The sequence below is a fragment of the Pomacea canaliculata genome, linkage group LG4 (genome assembly GCF_003073045.1).
Source record: "Pomacea canaliculata isolate SZHN2017 linkage group LG4, ASM307304v1, whole genome shotgun sequence".
Taxonomy (NCBI): domain Eukaryota; kingdom Metazoa; phylum Mollusca; class Gastropoda; order Architaenioglossa; family Ampullariidae; genus Pomacea; species Pomacea canaliculata.
The window spans coordinates 20,978,964-20,998,252 of record NC_037593.1 but is presented as its reverse complement, the minus strand read 5'-3'; the positions used below and the strand labels follow the sequence as shown (position 1 = coordinate 20,998,252).

Here is a 19,289-nt window from a genome sequence, read left to right as displayed (position 1 = left end):
ACACACACTCATGCAATGGTTGGCACTGGTTACAGAGAAAAAGCTAATCTCGTTTATTAAAACAAGATATTGTGCACTTCCTTAGAAATCCCTTTTAAAATACTTATATTTGAAAGATATTTATTTTTCTTATTTTACAAAGACTGTAGAAACTCGATAATTTATAAATTCCGTGTATCACATCTGACATGCTTCATATTTATTGTTTCTGGGAAATCCCAGACATTTAGCTCTGAAAGGAGCAGATGGACAACACCTAGGACTTGAAATTTAGAAAGTTTAAACTCAGCTCAAGCTAAAGCTGTGTATGTTGCTCTTTTGGCATCGCTAGCAACTTTTGTCTTTTTGATATCTTTGGGTCAGAGGAGTCTCTGGTTTCATTATGGAAACATTTTGTGACTTTACCGTACAGACTGAACCTGAAACCAGATTATTTTAAACCCTACTTTGGAATGTTTTGAGAGAGAGGGAGACTTCTAGTACATGCTGACTAGCGGCTATTAGAATAGACAATCTAGAGTTATGAGGAATAACCAGAAACTTTTTAAAGCTTAATGAAATGCTTAAATAAAGACTGGGGGACCTATACTTACCCTTCTGTACCGAGGTCAAAGTGTTTTGTAGACTCATTCATCTGCTGTCATCGTGTATCAGTTCTGCAAACAAAACACAATGTCTGTACGTGGAACACACCAACATCTCAAGGTTTTAGGATAATAAGCTGCTAACTGTTCACACGCAGTGAAACATTGACAATGAAACCCTTGTGTTATGTCGTGGGATACACTTCCTGAGTTCAGGCTGCCACCAAGTCCGGGAACAACACTCAGTGGTCGAACTCCGTTACTGTCACACGGAGAGTTGCCGAGGGCGAAGTTTCCAGTCGGGTGGCAGAGCGGAGTCCACATAATATGTAACAGCTAGACATTTCACTCTTTGTGCAGCACCTTTAAAGCTCTAACTTCTAGAATGTAATTTCTTGTATTGCACCACAAAATATTAAAGCTGTAACAGCTAGATATGTCAATCCTCGTGCCCTATCTCCGTGGCGGTTGTTCGGGCTCCAGTCTGAAGGTAGGGTGAAGGTAGGGTACACAAAGTTCGGGTCTGACCATGCAAGAGACTTGTGTTGTTTGCCACCATCGCTCTGGCGGCACGGAGACTGATGTTGTTGTTTTTTCTGTACAAAACAGGCAGACTACCGTTCCCAACATAACTTTTGGTCAGGTCTGTACTAGCGATCGGTCTACAACATTAAATGAGGAGACTGTGTGAATACTTTGGTCGGGTCTGAGTGGGAATGATCGTTTTAACATTACAGTAGGTGATGCGAATATTTTGTTTGGTCTGTGATTGTGTGAAGATGGTTTGTGTGACCATGGACAGTGGCCGCTGTCTGAAGGCTGATGAAGCAGCATTTCATACACAGCAAAGAACTACAGTGGTAACTGCGACCAGTGTGTTATCGCGCCTGTGGACCCACGCAGCGCTTGGTCTCAATAACAAGTCTTTGTAGCACGGCATCTGAGACAAACTGCTCACAATGAGTAAACTAAACACAACCTAAAGAAACTTGAACTCAAACCTGAAATAAATTACATTTAAAGGTGATGAACCTGTGAGCAAAGTTAGAGGCTAGTGAATGCGAGTGGACTGTGCAGTTGAGTTGGCATCGTCCACCCTGGAACAAAGAACTTGTCTGGCTCGTAGGGTTTCATCGCCGACCTGTCTTTACACCACACGTCCACGTCACACAATTAGATAATTTACATCACACATACAGGTCGTACAGTTAGTTTACACCAGACGGTTAGATAATTTTCATCACACACACAAGTCGTACAGTTTACACCACACGTCCACGTCAGCCATAACAGCTGTATCATAGTCCATGGATCGTCTCTTCATTGCCATACAGTTTGACAGTTACTTACACACGTGTCCTCTCCCTCACGCACGCGAGCGAGGGCGCCAACGCCACTTCTGTCACCTCCACGTATCGTCCCCTCCACTTTGTCCTCACGATCATCACAACCAAAGAACTGACACGCTTACCGGGCAAGTTGTTGTCTCCAAACAATACGATCCATGTTTAGCTTGGACTAACACACCACAGATGGCCCTCCCTGCAATATCTTTGTTTTAGTTTTTTTTTAATTAAGTCAGGGCCACCAATAAGGCTAAAGTGTGTCAACGCGCAGGAACTGTGTCACAAACGAGGCCAAAAAGCTTTAGAACTAACGTCTCCTGACATTCAAAGATTTAAATTTAATGTTCACTGTAATAATAAACAGTTTATAACTGTAGTGCTAGTTCACATCTAGCCTCATAACAAACAGCTGAACGTGAGTCAACACGCGCGTCGTCTGCCTGCATGCACGCTGCGCTCACGCTGTCCAGGCTGACCTCTGGGTCGTTGAGAATCAAACCTCGGGTCACAGGCTCCACTTTACAATGAGTAACAGCCAAGCACTGCCCAGCATGCTGCCATTGTTACCAACGGTACTCAGCACATGTCAAAGAGTCCCAGAATATTCAGTTGGAATAGTTTTGTTTCTTTGATAATTTTACTTTCATTCAAACATTTTATTCTCGTCTTTATTTTACTGTTGTTGTCAAATAAATCTCTTATTATTGCTTTCTAGTCTTCCTGTTGTTTTGCATCCTCATTTTCTTTATTAGCTCGTTCGTCACCATGAAAGAAATTGGCAAATTATAATAAAAAGGATTAACTTAAATGATGGAGTAATTGACAGAAAGATTGTGAAAATGTATGTCAGATATATCCTCAGATGTGTCAGCAGATGAAGATTAAATATTCATTCAGGTAAAGCAATGTTGATACTATGAATGGAATGAAATACCCGACATTTTCTTTCCAGTGGTAGAACGAATCTCTCTCTCTCTCTCTCACGCACGCATGCACGAAAAGAACATGTTCACGTACACAGTTTTTGAAAGAACGATTGGCGCTGTGTATGTCTGGTTGCCAGGCCGGTCAGTGTCTCGCCTCCACATTTTTTTTTACACCTGCCGCTGTCACGTTGTCACCATGTGCACGTGCTTTATGTGTGTGTGTGTGAGTGCGCGGTCGCGCGCGTGTGTGTATGTGTTGTTCGACACTGTCACCATGCTCTCTTGTGTCCGTGTCTGTTTCTCGCTGTAGCTTAGCTAGCATGATAATCTCGCCGGCTATCGGTGTGTACATTAGTCGAGTGCCCTGTGGTAAAGTATCCCGGATGATAAAAATAATATTTATTTTTGCATTCTCTTCTCGTTCTCTCTACAGCTGCTGGAGTAAGAAGACGCAAATATAAGGCTAACAGGCCCTTCACAGCAACAGGTGAAGCTGTCGGCAACGCCGTTATCTGCTGGCGGCCATGGCTGGCGCAGACGACCTGCAGCGCTGCGTATTGATTTCCTCGACTTCGCCACGGGAGAGCTGATAGGCGCTGTCGACACTGCTGGCAGCTGTGTAGGGACAGTAGCCTCGTAAACACACCCTTCTCACGATCTTTTGTTAAAATCATCAGCAATAACAACTACAAATCAAAATCTGAAATGCACATTTTGAAAAGTCCGCTTGAGATATTTTCTCATGAAGCATCTCATTGTCGGCTATTTTACACACGGCCAGTTATCTCCCTGCTTTGACATCTACGAGACTTGGTTGTGGTGGTTGTGGTGGTGGTTGTGGTGGTTGTGGTGGTGCACGTCACCAGGAGGTGATGATAAAAACCTTGTACGTGGAAGAACGAGTAAACTAAAAACTATAAGCGGAAAGCTGCAGTATATATACTCCTCGCAAACAGATTGTACGTGAAATTTTATTAAATGAAACAGTTTCCAATCATTCATTAAAAAGTCCGAGTAGAAGATGCTATTTTTTCTTCTTTTTTTTTTTTATCCGTGAAAATTTGTCTAGTATGGCATCTCGGGTATTGTAGTGGTCGTCCGCTTGGCTTTGATGTTGTAGTTGGCACTTAAGTGAAGGATGCCGAAAATTGTAGCTGCGTAGTTGGTATCGTCTGCTGAAAGAAATAGCAATGTGTCAGGAGTTCATGATTATATATATATAACACATTACACAGACATACACACATTTACAACAAAGCATACATATACATAAACACACACACCTTATAAAAATACAGAATGAAATATATTAACATAAACGTTATAATTTATAATGTGTAAATATACAAATTCTAAGACAAAGTCTCTATACGACGTGTGCTTGCTATATTGGAGTAAACTCTGACTGACACTAGTTAAGATTCTTTCCTCCCAACAATTCTCTCCTCAGTACTTGCAGCTCTTGACATTGTTGTGTGAACAAGGCTATAAATGTTTGTGAAAATACATGACTCCGTTAACAAAATTACCACAGATTTAGCTCTGTGTAAACTATCAAAGCATACAATTATGTAAAAATAAACATTTGTTTACAAAACAATATCCACAAAGTCAGGTATTCATCGTCTGCTTTGTGGTAATTCTTTTGATGTTTTTGATAATTTAGTTGATGTTTATGAGGCGCCGTGATTAAGCTCATTGACAAATATGTAGCCGGTAGTCGCATTTTACAAAGACGAGAATAAACTGAGAAAAAATACCGAGGTGTTGTTATCTCCATGACTGATGTTGCTGCCCACTAGGATTATGTTGTTGTTTCCATGGTTGATGACGATGACCCCATGGCTGGTGTTGATGAATCATTGGCTGTTGACGATAACTCGATGGTCGAGGATGATGACACCATGGTTGACGCTGCTGTCTCCGTGTTGGGTGTCGATGACCCCATGCTTGATGTTGATGGTCCATCGGTTGTTGACGATGACTCGATGGTTGAGGATGATGACCCCATGGATGACGCTGCTGTCCCCGTGTTTGATGTCGATGACCCCGTGGTTGACGCTTCTGTCCCCGTGTTTGATGTCGATGACCCCGTGGTTGACGCTGCTGTCCCCGTGTTTGATGTCGATGACCCCGTGGTTGACGCTGCTGTCCCCGTGTTTGATGTCGATGACCCCGTGGTTGACGCTGCTGTCCCCGTGTTTAACGTCGATGACCCCGTGGTTGACGCTGCTGTCCCCGTGTTTAACGTCGATGACCCCGTGGTTGACGCTGCTGTCCCCGTGTTTAACGTCGATGACCCCGTGGTTGACGCTGCTGTCCCCGTTTAACGTCGATGACCCCGTGGTTGACGCTGCTGTCCCCGTGTTTAACGTCGATGACCCCGTGGTTGACGCTGCTGTCCCCGTGTTTAAGTCGATGACCCCGTGGTTGACGCTGCTGTCCCCGTGTTTGATGTCGATGACCCCGTGGTTGATGTCGATGACCCCGTGGTTGGTGTCGATGACCCCGTGGTTGACGCTGCTGTCCCCGTACTTAATGATGAGCTCATGGTTGATACAGTTGTTCCCATTGTAGGTTGCGTTGACTGCACAGGTATAGCAGTGGTTTTGCTTACAGTTTAGCACCTACACTTTACTTCCATACCCATGAGCAGTTAGACAGAGTGAGAGTTAAATTTATTAATACGTAGCTCAATAAAAAAATTGTTTATGCTCCATTATTTAGGCTAAGCTATCTCTCTTTATATATAAATTGTCAAGGCACGTAAATACATTACAGTTTTAATAATATTATAGCTACTTAGTAAAAACCTAACTATCTAATTAATAAAAACTCGCAAACACCCAATCCTACATTATCCACAACCTTTCTATTGAAAGAACCACTTCCCTTTTCTTGTGCTTAGACTCATTAATATGATTAAAGTTGCTGAATAAACCAGTTGATATTTTTAAAGAATAATTTACTACTGCAAGTACGCATGTAAACAACGTACTCGAAACGCAATAATACCAATAAATATTTGTTAATGAACAATACAATAAATAAACAACAAATCTCCAAATGAAAGAAAAATGAATGAAATGACGGTAAATTATATTAGCTGTAAAATCCTGATTTTGTGCATCAAAACACCGAAACTTCTTTTGTTTTCAAATACACTTCAATTACACCGATTTTCTCCTACATATAGGTCAGTGACATAACTTTAGCTGGCACATAAAACATTTTTTTCTAAGAAAATATTTGTGGAAAATATTGGCTGTACTTTCTGAAGAGATGTGTTTGAATATTACTAACTCCTACTTCAAATCTTTCCCCTTCTTCAGGTCAACACTAAACATAAGAGTTAAACACTACTTACCGTTGAACGCACACAAACACCCGACACACACACAAGTTCCGGACAGCAGGCATCTGTGGTTGCCATCGTGTTGACGCAGTTCTCATTTTCTTGTTTGCACGGCTGGAGAGATGGGAAATATTATGGGGTTTACATGACAATAATGTGTGCTTCAATATCATATCTAAGACTGATCTTAAACAAGTATTCCGCGAAAACACGCCAGCATACCTACTATTTTATTTAAGGGTAACAGCTCTGGCCTGAGCACCTTTAAGACCCACCCGAGTTCAATATATTTCCAGATTTCTTGGTTTAGGTCTTTAAAGGGTTTGACCCCAACACAGGAGCAAATAAACCCACCCTTGTGCCCCCTACCCACCTTTAAACACTGACACGTTCACAAAGACATAGAATCGGTGAGGCTACTGTAGCTGGGTAGGAGTGGAGGGTACCTGTATTCACTAGATGTCTTTATACTCTAACATAGGTATTTGATAGATATCTGTGGTTAGGAAAATGTCGAAACAGGGAGTGGATAGCTGTCTTTCATGTCGTTGTCTCTGGACTGGTCAGATGAGGTCAAGAGCAAGTTTAAGGCGGGTGGCTATGAACCTACCCAGCACATTGCGAAGCGAATGTTACAGCAACATGTGTATGTGTAACTAGTGTATATCAAATGTTGGAGTTACACGTAGTTACAAGCAGTAGTTCAGCCTCCGCAGATAAAATAGATATCGATGATGAGAACTGAGATCATAACTTTCAGTTTATTTACGCTTTGACAACTTTGTTTGTCAATACTTACGATGCACACGTTGGCCAGGTTGCAGTACAGAGGTTTGTTCGTGCAGCACCGCTGTGACGGGGGGGCGGGTCCAAATGCCCTGCAGCCAACAGTGTTCTCTGGCACGCAAAACTGTACCGCACGTGTAAACGTAGATAAACGTATGCCCATACAAAAGATAATTGCATATTGTGTACATGCAGACAGGTACACACATGTATACAGGTTAATATATATGCAGACAAGCGCACACACGGACAAATGCAAAAATAGGTCCCAGGTGCACAAATGAGAGACAGGTACACATAGAGGCAGACGGATGCGCATACACAGCTAAGTGCAAAAACAACTGAACAGGTGAGCATACAAACATAGGTAAGCAGACGGGCAAACATCTGCTTATATCTTGTAGCATTTCTAGGCACTCACGCCTTGATGAACTTTATTTACAGCATCATATTTTCCCCTTGTCCGTGATGTTCCTATGGCTCAAAAGTTTTCTCTGAACAGTGTCACGACTATGTGAAAAAAGATTCCATTACTTCAGCACTGTCTAGACTATCAAAACACAAAAATATGTGAAGACAATGAAACATTTGTCTACAGGACATGATCCACAAAGTCAGATCCTCATCGCCAGCTTTATGACAGCTTTGTTGATGTTTATGAGATAACCTGTGGCCATGACAGAGCTCATTAATAAATATGTAGCCAGAAACCGCCTTTTACAAAGACGAGCATACACTTGAGCAACATTACCGGGTTGGTTGTTGTTGTCCTCGTAGTTAATGTCGTCCTCACCGTCGATGTCCCCATGGTTGTTGTCCCCGCCGTCGAAGATGTCCCCATGGTTGTTGTCCCCGCCGTCGAAGATGTCCCCATGGTTGATGTTGGTCCCGTTATTGTTGTCCCTGGGGTAAGCTGCGTTGACTGTACAGGCAGCAGCGATTGTTTTACATTAACAAGCAAAGAAAAACACGTTAGAGTAACTATGACAACTGAGACTCATTCAACCAAACAGAAGAAAGAGGAAATGGAAAGAAGAAATGTGTTTAGTAGAGATTTTCAGGAGTAGTTGCTTGCATATTGTTGCTAATCCACCAGTTGCCTATCTGAATTGGATGTTTCCATTTGTGTTTATATGTTGTTGATTTTATTGTCTTTTGAGATCTGCTTCAAGCTTCTTTTATAATAGTCTTGTTAGTTCTACCTACCATACATGGCAAGCACACTGTATGTGTGATGCTGTGCTGTCAACCTTGTTAGTTAGCTTTATAATACATGTATCTCGCGAGCATATTCTCGCACATGTAACAGAAGATACGTCTCTCACGAAATCAAAACATTTCTGTCAACTCCATCACTCTTTTTGGTTTACGGCTGCACTTGCTGATGTTGGTAAGACAAGCCACTCATTGGCGCCAAAGCTTGCTGATGATGATTTCAAATAAAATGTGGAGATACTGGTTTTATAAATGCCAAAAAGTATACGAAATCAATTGACAGATAAGAAAATTGAGGCTCTACTTCAAATCCTTCACCTTCTTCAGGTCAACACTAAACATAAGCTATGTTTAACTAAACATAAACACTACTTACCGTTGCAGCCCTGCAAACACCCGACACACACACAAGATCCTTACAGCAGGCATTTGAGGTTGCCATCGTGTTGACGCAGTTCTCATTCAATTGTTTGCACGGCTGGAGAGATGGGAAATATTATGGGGATTGTACGATACTATGACAGTAATGTGTCCCTCAACATCCAGTCTGTCTGCTCTTGAACACAAGTAAGTACACAGGTCACAAAACGCACCAACGCCCGTGATCCTAATATACTGGGCGAAGTTACAGCTGAAGCCCCCCATTAAAGACCTACCCGATTTCAGTTTAATTTTAAACCTCTGTTATTAATTCTTTAAGATGAATGTTAGAACAAAATGTGTATTTGCAGCTAGTACATGGTTTTTAATACTAGAGTTACACGTTGTACTTGCAGTTAGTACACACCGAATCTGACGGTCCACGGCTTACAAATAACCTGAAGTTACTACCTAAGGCTTAAGGTCAAAGGTCTCATGTAAAACATTGTCGTACAAATCATAAAAGTAAAAACTGGGCAGGTCTAAAATGTAAAAAGTCACAGTCTTGTAAACCCCTGACGAGAAAACTTGTACGTTAAACTGATGAAGCAGTAGTTCAGCCTCCACATAGGAAAATTTAGTCCAGAACTTTTAGTTTATTTACGCTTTAACAACTTTGTCACAATACTTACGATGCACACGTTGGCCAGGTTACAGTACAGAGGTTTGTTGGTGCAGCACCGCTGTGACGGGGTGGCGGGTCCAAACGGCCTGCAGCCCACGTTGTTCTCTCGCACGCAAAACTGTACCACACGTGCAAACGTACATGAGTGTGTGCAGACAGGCAGTCAGGACCACGTGCAGGCAGACAGGTGCACATACAGACAAAAAAATACAAACAAACAGGTGCAGATACAGATACACAGCAGCATATTGCAAAGTTTCAGTCCGTGTGTTGTTTGTGCAGAAGCTGTGAATTCAAGTAGGTGTGCATCTACAGAGCCGAGCACACCTGTCCTTTAGAAACCTATCGGAGTTATTTACACCATGTCTAGAGTTTTTCTTCTGTTGTGATGTTCCTACAGCTAGAAATACGTTTCTATAATCAACATCAATCAGCTGTCAACATCCGCGACTACATTAACTAAGATTGATTAACTGCAGGTTAACTCTCAGTCTTGTGACACAACCCTCGTGCACTGTCTCATCAACATCTCTCTCTCTCTCTCCACCACAAACAGAGCTCATCAATCTGGATACCCGTGACTTCTGATGGTGAATACGATTCAACACTTAATAACAGAAAAATACTCCATACCGGGTTTATTGTCGTTGTTGGCACTGTTGTTGCAGTCTGTGTTGCGACTGTTGCCTGTAGACACAACAGCGGTTGTTGTTGTCAAACCCACAGAGAACACATTCAGTATTACACTATGATTGTTAGAGATGTTTTAACACTATGTGTATGTGTCTGTATATAAATATAATTGTATAATTGTAATCTAAAGTGTGCAGAGGTAAATGTAATCTCACCTGTACAGATTTCATCTCACCGCTATATAAGTAAAATCTCATATGATTGAGTGATTGGTAGAACATATTTCCGGCAGTTTGGAAAGGGTTAATTCACTGTGAGTTGAGTTTCTCGTCACAGTATTTATCATTGATATTTCCAGACACACTCCAAATAAAAGTATCATTTTATTTCACAAAATGCACCACGTTCAATTTTCTTATCGTTGAATTATTTTCGAGGACTTTCAATTTCCAAGTCTCTTATACCCTTTCATTAACCATTTCTTGTCTAGACTTTCTTTTCTGTTGTTATTTTTAGTGACGTGTGTCGGATATTAAAAGGACAAAGGTGGAAGTAACATAAAATAAAAGCAAAGTAGATGTGGTAGATTCAGGTTGACCATTGTACCATGCTTACCATAGCCTGCTTACAGGCAAGCAGCGGAAATTAGAAAATAAACATACTTTTCACATCCTTCACACGTACTCTGAACATGAACGTACAAAATGTACTGACCCCTGAACCGACACAAACACCCGACACACAAGTCGACCCTGGGCAGCAGGCTTGTGAGGTGGCTGACGTGTTCACGCAGTTGATCTCATTCACTTGTTTGCACGGCTGCACAGACGGAATGTAGGAGGGAGTTTGAATAGTCATCATCATCATCGTCGTCGTCGTCGGTCACTTAAACACAATCTCTCTAATGGGTGTACAAAACTTCATGGCGTTGAAAATGAAGAAGAAAGAGTTCAAACTAGATAAGGAGCTACAGGTAAACCAATGATAAGAAGTTAATAAGCAGTAAACTTCAGTCCTATATCAGAATTACTTGGAGAAGTTTACAGTGAATGCACTCACGATGCACACGTTGGCCATGTTACAGTACAGCGGGACGTTGGTGCAGCATCGCTGTGAGGGGAGGGAGGATCCCCCGTAACGACAGCCCACGGTGTAGGCCGGCACACACTGTCCCTGCAACGTCATCACACGTGCAAACGGCATGAATGTACGCACGTGCGGCATGCGATCGTCTTGTACAGGCAGACAGACGTACATACGGACACACTTGTATGAAAGCTCTTTCATTCATTTCTTACCCGGACTCCTACGGCTGCCATGGCAACGAGAACGCAGAAGATTATCAGCCTTTCCATCACTGTTGATAGCGAGAGATGCTCGTGCTTTTCGCCTGCTGAGTTGTGAGATAATATCAAACATGTATGTCTGGTTGAACATACTATCAAACGTTGTGGGAGTGGTCAGACATAATATCAAACATGTGTGTGAGTAAAACATAATATCAAGCATGTTGGTCAGACAAACTATCAAATATTGTGAGATACAATATAAAACTTATCTTACTAGAAGTAATACATAATAATTACAAATACTGAATGAGTGGCGACAGAAGACAATAATATAAAGCAATATAAAAAAGCAAAGAAACGAAATTAAACCACCAAAGCACACAAACAAGCAAACTGACAAACTTGTTCATACCTTTAGTTTGTTCACCTTGTGTAGAGGTGACGTGTCATTCCATTCAGCCGACCTTGGTTTATATAAGGATGAGAGGCGGGTCAGTCTTACACCTCATACGTAAAGGACACGCTTGACTTACAACGGTTACCATTTTTATGGACACATGCTGTTTCAACACCCGCCTCAAAGGAGATTGTAAACAATACTCATTTCTTTATCTATGCGGTCGTAAAAATGTGGAATGAAGAAATTTTGTCTCGGACTATTGGTTGCAGCTGGTGGTACCGGATGTTTCCCACCAAAAGCTGAGACAAAACAGTTTATTCCATTCCGTATGTGTTGTTTATTAATTTTCTTCTATGTATGTGTCCGTGTGTGTGTACTTGCGAGCCTGCGGCCTGCATCCCTGGGTTTACTGTCACTCTTTTTTTCTGTTTCTATCAGTTCAGTTGTTTTGGTTTTTTTTTTTTTTGGTTTTTTGTTTGTTTGTTTTTTTGTTGTTGTTTTTTTTGTTGTTTTTTTTGGTGGTTTTTTTTTTTTTTTTTTTTTTGTCATTCAACAATTTTCGTTCCGTATTTCTTTCTTTTATTAAAGCTCTTGAAAAAAATGACAAGGGATAAAGAAAATTACCAGAGACCTACAGACATCTCAAAGAGAATCATATGTGTCGACTGGGCATGAGATCGACCATAACTAGTAACTCTCTTTGCAAAGCACAAAGAAGGGAAAGTTGGGTTTTAAGTTTCTGTGTGATGTCCTGTATTTTTAATGTGTTTTCATTGCTCAGTTTGGAAGGATAGGCAGTATGTATGTGAGGCTTATGGCCAGAATACAGCCCAGAATGCTATCGTTCCTACGGAATTTTATTTCTTTCAAGCTTCATTAAAATGAGCAATGATTCCAAGTTCTTCTGACTCATGTCGCTGTCTTGTAGTCGGTGGTCAGTCCCTGATAGTCCCCCCTGCAGGTGTCCAGTGTATGCGGTGGTGATTGGCCGCAAGGACCTGGGTCACTGCAGTTTTGTTTTTATGTGATGTACTCATCATCATCTTCTGTGTTGGTTTGTAGATGTCCACACTGCCAAATAAGACCCAGCCAGTCCCTTCACCTCCTTTAGTTTGTCTGCACTAAGTGCTAACGGGGTGTGGCTGGGAAAGAGTCCCGGATTCAGCAGAGTAGTCTACCTCTAGCCCTCACTTGATGCACTGGTGTGAGCGCCAAGCAAAGTGCTTTTCTCCCTTTGACGGATACTGTTCAACGGAGCAAGTTAGGCAAGCCCTTATCAATGGGAGTTTTATGCAGACACGTGTAAAATAAAAGCTATTTGAAATTAAAGAAACTGTTTGCTTTGTTATGAATTGTTCAGCATAACCGACATATTTATCCCGTATGGTTTTTTTTCTCAGTTCCGTGTGTTTGTCGTTTTACCTGGAGACACAGGCAGCGTGCTTCATTACTTGTCATCATTTTCTGAGAACTTGTAACCATTTTCTATTTTCGCAAAATGGATGTTACTCGTCACTGTTAAAAGATAACTCACAAATAAACTGAAAGAATTTTTCTTTTTCTTTCTCTGTCTTTCTGTTCTAGAGAGGTGCTATTGTCATACCATTGCATACAAATGGTGATTGTGATAACCCGGACAATTACAGGGTGTATCCCTCCGTAGCATCTTAGCTAAAGTATTCTCTCATATTTAAACAAAAGACAGATTGGGTTGAAAACAACAAGAACATTGTAGAAGAGCAAAGCGGCTTCCGATCAGGACGCTCTACCATTGATAATATTTTTGTTCCTTATTCAGTGATACAGAAGTACCGGTTGAAAAAGTCTTGAAAGATTGTTTTGTTTTGTTGATTTTAAGAAAGCTTTCGATACCATAAACCGAAATATTCTATGGAACGCTCTCCGAACCAGAGAGGTCAGTTGCCAAATGCCGACGATGTTACAAAGGATGTACAAAAACATTAAGTCTTGTATAAGATGTAGAAATACTCTTACGGATTTAACGACACATTGTATTTTATATTTTAGTATTGGTGGCTTACCCCTTGATATGAACCGATTATGGTGTCAATAAATGATAAAAGGTCGCTGGGTGGGCATGATGAGTTGCAGCACGACAGGTGTGTGGGCGCTGGTGTGACCTGTTCTACGCCCCTCTTAGGTCTCCCGATGGCAGCCTGTCCACTCCTTGGTGTTACTAAAGAGATCCTCTTTGATATTACTCAGACTCACCTTCTTCCGTTTTCCAGTGGAATCTTGTGTCCGAAATATATACGTACTTAAAGGGGGACGTACTGTCGTTTGCATCTTATGGTCAGTGTTGTCCTAGGCAGCAGCAACAGGATGAACACCGGTCTTTGTTACCAAGGTAGGATCGGGGTTAGCAAGGGAGGGTCGGGCTGAAAAATCTGACGGGCTGCAACTGCTTTCTCTGATCGCTGGGTAAAGCTCAGAGCAAAGTACTATTTCCCAAAATTTTCGTGAATATTCTCTTTTATATCTCGAGATACACACCTCCATGCACAGAAAGAGGTCAGACAGACATAAGGAGAACGAGAATTATATGTTAATTAAGTGTCAAGACAAGGAGAATCATATGTTAATTAGGCGTCACGAGAACTAGGATCATACGTTAATTAGGCGCATTTATATTTGGAGAAATACTGAAATAGTATCTTGTACTGAGCTCTACTCAATCATTAGAAAACAACGAACCCCACTAAACGTTTAAGATCTGATCGTTTTGTTATTCAGGTGTTATAACTGTTGTGTTAGACTCATTTATTTCTGTCTGTCTGTCTGTCTGTCTGTCTGTCTGTCTACAACATATGCGTTTTGCTGGCCCATAGCCTTGGTGGCGATTTCTCTTTTAAGAGGAAATAATTTTTCATATATGTGGTTGAGGTTTATGTGCTGGTATCATGAGTAGCGATCGTGTGTGTGTGTGTGTGTTTGCGTGTGTTTGTGTGTCTGTGTGTTTGTGTTGGGTGGGGAGATTTCAACTTTCTACCTGCGACTTCAACTGCGAATCCTGGATCACGTGGGTCAGCAGTCTACATGCGTAAAAGAGAACATTAAACTTCACATTAGCTACGGATAGAAGCCCCACCGTGCTGATGCTGGTGTGGATAAATGGGAGAGATAAGATGTTTTTGTAGCTGTAGGTTGCACATTATAGTTGTTTATGTCTGTGTTTATTTTCCTGTTGATGTCAATATATGCTGTCTCTTTATGGCTGTCTTTCTAGCCACTTTCTGTGTTTAAATGCTAATGTTTTGCTCAAGCATGAAACGCCTAATATGATAATTAAATAAGCATGAAATCTTTCTACGAGAGAAATGTATCCCCAAATCATGTGGCGCACAAACATGTAACGGATATGTTGAATAATGTGATGGCGTGGGGAACAGTGGTTTTCATTGGACAGTGCAGTAGTCAACATTAATGACAATGACAGTGGTGACAGCCACGTGCTAGTGAGTGGATGGGTGAGAAATATTGATGGTTGAGTTGGGGGTAGGGGGTGAGAAGTGAGGGCTAATACTTAGACACCTTAAATCGGCTTTTTTCAGGTTTTTACAAACTCGTTATAGTTTGGTGGAACTGGTTCACTCTGTGTTGAGGTGACTGAGACACACTAGAGAGTTTGAGACTCAGCGCTGGCGCGACGCGTACGGGGACGGCAACGTGTAGCGTCACGCGAACTTGCGTGCTACGTCATCACTTCTGCCACAGCCAGCCAGTGCAAAACTTGTAAAAATTTTCGATTGATCGGAGGGTCTGGTGCCGGAGGGTCTGGTGCCAAACTTGTAAAAATTTTAGTTCGAACGGAGGGTCTGGTGCGGAGGGTCTGGTGCAAAACTTGTAAAATTGTAGTTCGATCGGAGGGTCTGGTGCCGGAGGGTCTGGTGCCAAACTTGTAAAAATGTTTGTAACGATACGCGATTGAGACGAATCTAGATTCATGTTCATTTTTAACTCTCCCTGTGGTCAGGGAAGAGCAGTCGCGCGAGCGCTGACGTAGCTCTGCGTGACGATTCTTTTGCGTCATATAGTGAATGACGTAAATGAACTGAGCACAGTGTAACTAGGGCGACGGTAGGCAATGGAGAGCCATGTAGTACTCATGATTGGTTGATACAGTCTCCAAGAAAGACTGTTGGATGGTCGTCCTAGTTACCTGGTCGCTAGGGGTGCGGAGGGTCTGGTGCCAAACTTTAAAAATGTTCCACTTCGATGGGAGGGTCTGGTGCAAGACTTGGATAACACGATTTTCACTCATCAGTAACTTGCTCGCCATCGGAACCACGTTGTGTCTCTGTACACCGACCAAAAACGATCACAACAGTACAAAGCCCGATAACCGTACCTGCAATGACAATGCACCCATCCTCTTGGAATTGCATTCGCTGTTAACGCTAATCGCAGGGGAAAATACTCGCGTGGAGGCGACAAGAAGTTGGGAAAAGCAGAAAGAAATCATTAGAAAAGAAGTAGAAGAAGGCGAATGCAGGCACGTTCTACAGTACGCGCGAAATAAAAACCTATCGCAACAATACCCATCCTCAACACGGTACCAAATGAGAATGCACCCAGGCCTGACGAGAGGGGGGGACAGGGGGGTCTGGTGTACCCGGGCCAGCGGCTGTCAAGGGGGCCCGGCCTTGGTCAGTGGATTTTTTTTTCTTCTTCTCCTTTTCTTTTTCTTTTAAAGAAAGGTCTAAGGACAGAACACCCAAGCATTACACATGCAGAAGTTGAGTTTGAGTGTAGATAGTGAGATTCGAATTGTAAACATACATTATATACTGGGAAAATAATTTACGATTACAAGTACAAGGGGCCCGGAGAGGTGGTCTGTCCCGGGGCCCGGGTGGCTCTCGGCGGCCCTGCTTACAGTCTAAAATAACAGGCTGACAGTTGGCTCTCCATGGAATACTGTACTTCTTGGAAGTAAAATCTAGTGTAACATCGTCTTCAGTGTCATTTACATGAGCAGTCTCTTTTCTTCCATGCAGCTACTGTAGAATAGTGCACAAAGGAACTAACACCCATCAAGGTAGATAATATAGGGATAATCTATCATCCAGGAATATTACTGTTTACAGGAAGACGAAATAAAGTACAGTATTATTGCAGGGTCAGAAAATGAACACGAAGCTGAAGTGTCCTGCTCCATTGGGATTTCTGGTCTGTTTTCTTATTGTCCACGTGGTGCAAGGTGTGACCTCAGGCAATGTGACTGGTACTGAGTTGCACTGTACAGGAGTCGTAAGTATCCAGATGTGTTTTATTGTCAGCATTTTCAAACGCACGTGGCCTAATGAAAGCTCTTGTCAAATTTCGTGATAAATTTGATATTTAAAAAAAAAATCAGATTTCTTGCCTCCTTTCATTCTACTCGCTTCTGAAATATGTTTCTTGATATTTTAATACACAGTTTATGTCAAGGTTTACACATACATATCTCACGGCCGTTGCCCTAGCCTAAAGGTTTAGTCGAGTGCATGATAGTCAAACTGTAATATAATAAAGCAAATGGTATTTTGTGAAATATTGCCTTCGTGGGAAATAACATTTTTTAGATTAGATGTCCAGTCTGTTGTTTCTGTGTAACGGCTTCTTTTAAACTCCCACCGAATACCTGGCGCACACAGGCACGTGAGTTGTGTCTAAGTATTTGTGTGTAACTGTTTTTCTAAACTCTCACCAGGTACCTGATGTACAAACTGTTCTGACTCAGCACGCGCACGAAGTCTGCACTAACACGTGGTGTTGCGCATTTTCCTCCGCGATGTAGGAGATGCAGGTGAGCAAAACAACAACACGTGTGAGTATGATGACGTGTGGCCTGGGTGACTTGTGGGACCTGTAACATAACGCGTGCGACTTGTGACGTGTGGGTCCTGTAACATAACGCGTGCGACTTGTGACGTGTGGGACCTGTAACATAACGCATGTGACATGTGACGTGTGGGACCTGTAACATAACGCGTTCCTGTGTAAGAATTATGGTGTGTGGCATGTAACAGACTTGCGATGTATGAAATGTATGAGACAAGTACTGTGTAAGGTTCAGCCTCATCTTAATTAAACACGTCATCTTCAACATACACCTGTCTGTCATCAATAGAGCAATGGTGTCAGTTTTGAAATGAATCGAGGTCTGCTATCCCAGTCTTGCATTTTTCCATCTCTGTTTAGTCCAGTCAAATGGCTTTGGTTTCGCTGATCATTGGAAAATAAATCTTCTAAGCCACCATGTTTACTATCTTGATGTGCACTTTCTTTCAGCACTGAAGCAAAATAAAGCAATACAAGTGTAGAAAAAAAAATTGAAACAAAAGTAACATATTTTATCCTCTCTCTAATTTCTCATGGTCATGCAAGTCTTGTTTTGACCAAAAATCAATAGAAATAAAATGGATAATAATTTCCCCAGGGAATTCAAATGGAATCGTTGTTAACGAGCATCGCTTGCTGTAGGCCTAGTGTCTTTTCTCAAACGATGGGCAAAAATCGGAAAAAGACTCACAACGGTCTCTCGGCAGCGCTGTACACCGGCAACGGCTGAAGGGATTCGGGAGGGTCTGGTGCCTAGGGAGGGTCAGGTGCCCGGAGGGCCTGGTGCCTAGCGAGGGTCAGGTGCCAGGAGGGTCTGGTGCCTAGGGAGGGTTAGGTGCCCGGAGGGCCTGGTGCCTAGGGAGGGTCAGGTGCCCGGAGGGCCTGGTGCCTAGCAAGGGTCAGGTGCCTGGAGGGTTGATGCCTAAGGAGGGTCAGGTACCCGGAGGGAATGGTGCCTAGGAGGGTCAGGTGCCGGAGGGCCTGGTGCAATGGGAGGCGTGGCACAAGGCAGGTATGGTTAAGGTCGGCGCTATATACATGGGAAGCAGGCGTCCTGAAAGGTGCGCGAAAGGGACCGTGGCTATAAAGGTTTCTATATATGAAATGCTCACCCAGTTTTGTATTTTTCATCTGCAAATGAGCGCTCGCTCGGCGTGCGAAGCCTCGGTCGAAAGCGATCGTTGTCTGCGTCCCGTCATCTGGCGAGCCGGTTTCGAAGCGGACCGAAAGAAGGTCTGGTACGGGTTGGCTTGGTGGTGATTCGCAGCTTTCGCTGCCCGCGTTTTCTCACGTCTCAGGCGCGCGCTGGTTGAGCAGAGAGGGGTTCGTCGTTGCTCCTTTCGGCAGCCGCGTCGGCGCATCGAATAACGCTTGACTGTGTCTCGCGGAGGGTGGTGCGGAGGGCCTGGTGCCAAACTTGTTAAAATGTTCGTTCGAGAGGAGGGTCAGGTGCGGAGGGTCTGGTGCAAAACTTGGAAAATGTACGTTCGAGAGGGGGTCAGGTGCGGGGGTCAGGTGCGGGAGGTCTGGTGCGGAGGGTCTGGTGCGGAGGGCCTGGTGCATGGGGAGGCGTGGCATAAGGCAGGGAAGAGATAAGTCGGCGCTATATATATGGGGCGCGCAGGGTGTGCCGAAAGGCGCTAGAAAGTGAACATGGCAATAGAGAAAGGTTACTATTAGCCATGTAGTGCTCACCCAGTTGTGGATTTTTGCATCGGCAACTGAGCGCTCGCTCGGCGTGCGACGCCCTCGGTCGAAAGTGATCGTTGTCTGCGTCCCGTCCTACCGCGAGCCGGTTTTCGAAGCGGACCGAAGAAGGTGTGGTACGGGTTGGCTCGCTGGCGATTCGCGCGGCTTTCGCTGTCG

General features: G+C 43.0%; 1 protein-coding gene and 1 long non-coding RNA gene across 2 annotated transcripts; one reads left to right on the top strand and one right to left on the bottom strand.

Annotated features, from left to right (window-relative positions):
• Nucleotides 1-3,807: 3,807 nt before the first annotated feature.
• LOC112561412 (keratin-associated protein 10-6-like) lies at nt 3,808-11,609 on the bottom strand. Its single transcript, XM_025233902.1, has 13 exons — nt 11,592-11,609; nt 11,189-11,283; nt 10,950-11,063; nt 10,605-10,709; nt 9,891-9,944; nt 9,265-9,375; nt 8,589-8,690; nt 7,749-7,919; nt 7,011-7,121; nt 6,224-6,325; nt 5,364-5,443; nt 4,617-5,238; nt 3,808-4,031 (listed from the first exon to the last, which is right to left on the bottom strand). The coding sequence occupies exons 2-12, from the start codon at nt 11,243-11,245 to the stop codon at nt 4,716-4,718; spliced, it is 1,530 nt and encodes a 509-aa protein (XP_025089687.1). The 5' UTR covers nt 11,246-11,283; nt 11,592-11,609; the 3' UTR covers nt 3,808-4,031; nt 4,617-4,715.
• A 4,172-nt stretch (nt 11,610-15,781) lies between these two features.
• Nucleotides 15,782-17,363, top strand: LOC112561422. The gene is made up of 3 exons (XR_003098682.1): nt 15,782-16,246; nt 16,719-16,850; nt 17,293-17,363. It is a non-coding gene; the product is annotated as an uncharacterized LOC112561422 (long non-coding RNA).
• The last annotated feature ends 1,926 nt before the right edge of the window (nt 17,364-19,289 follow it).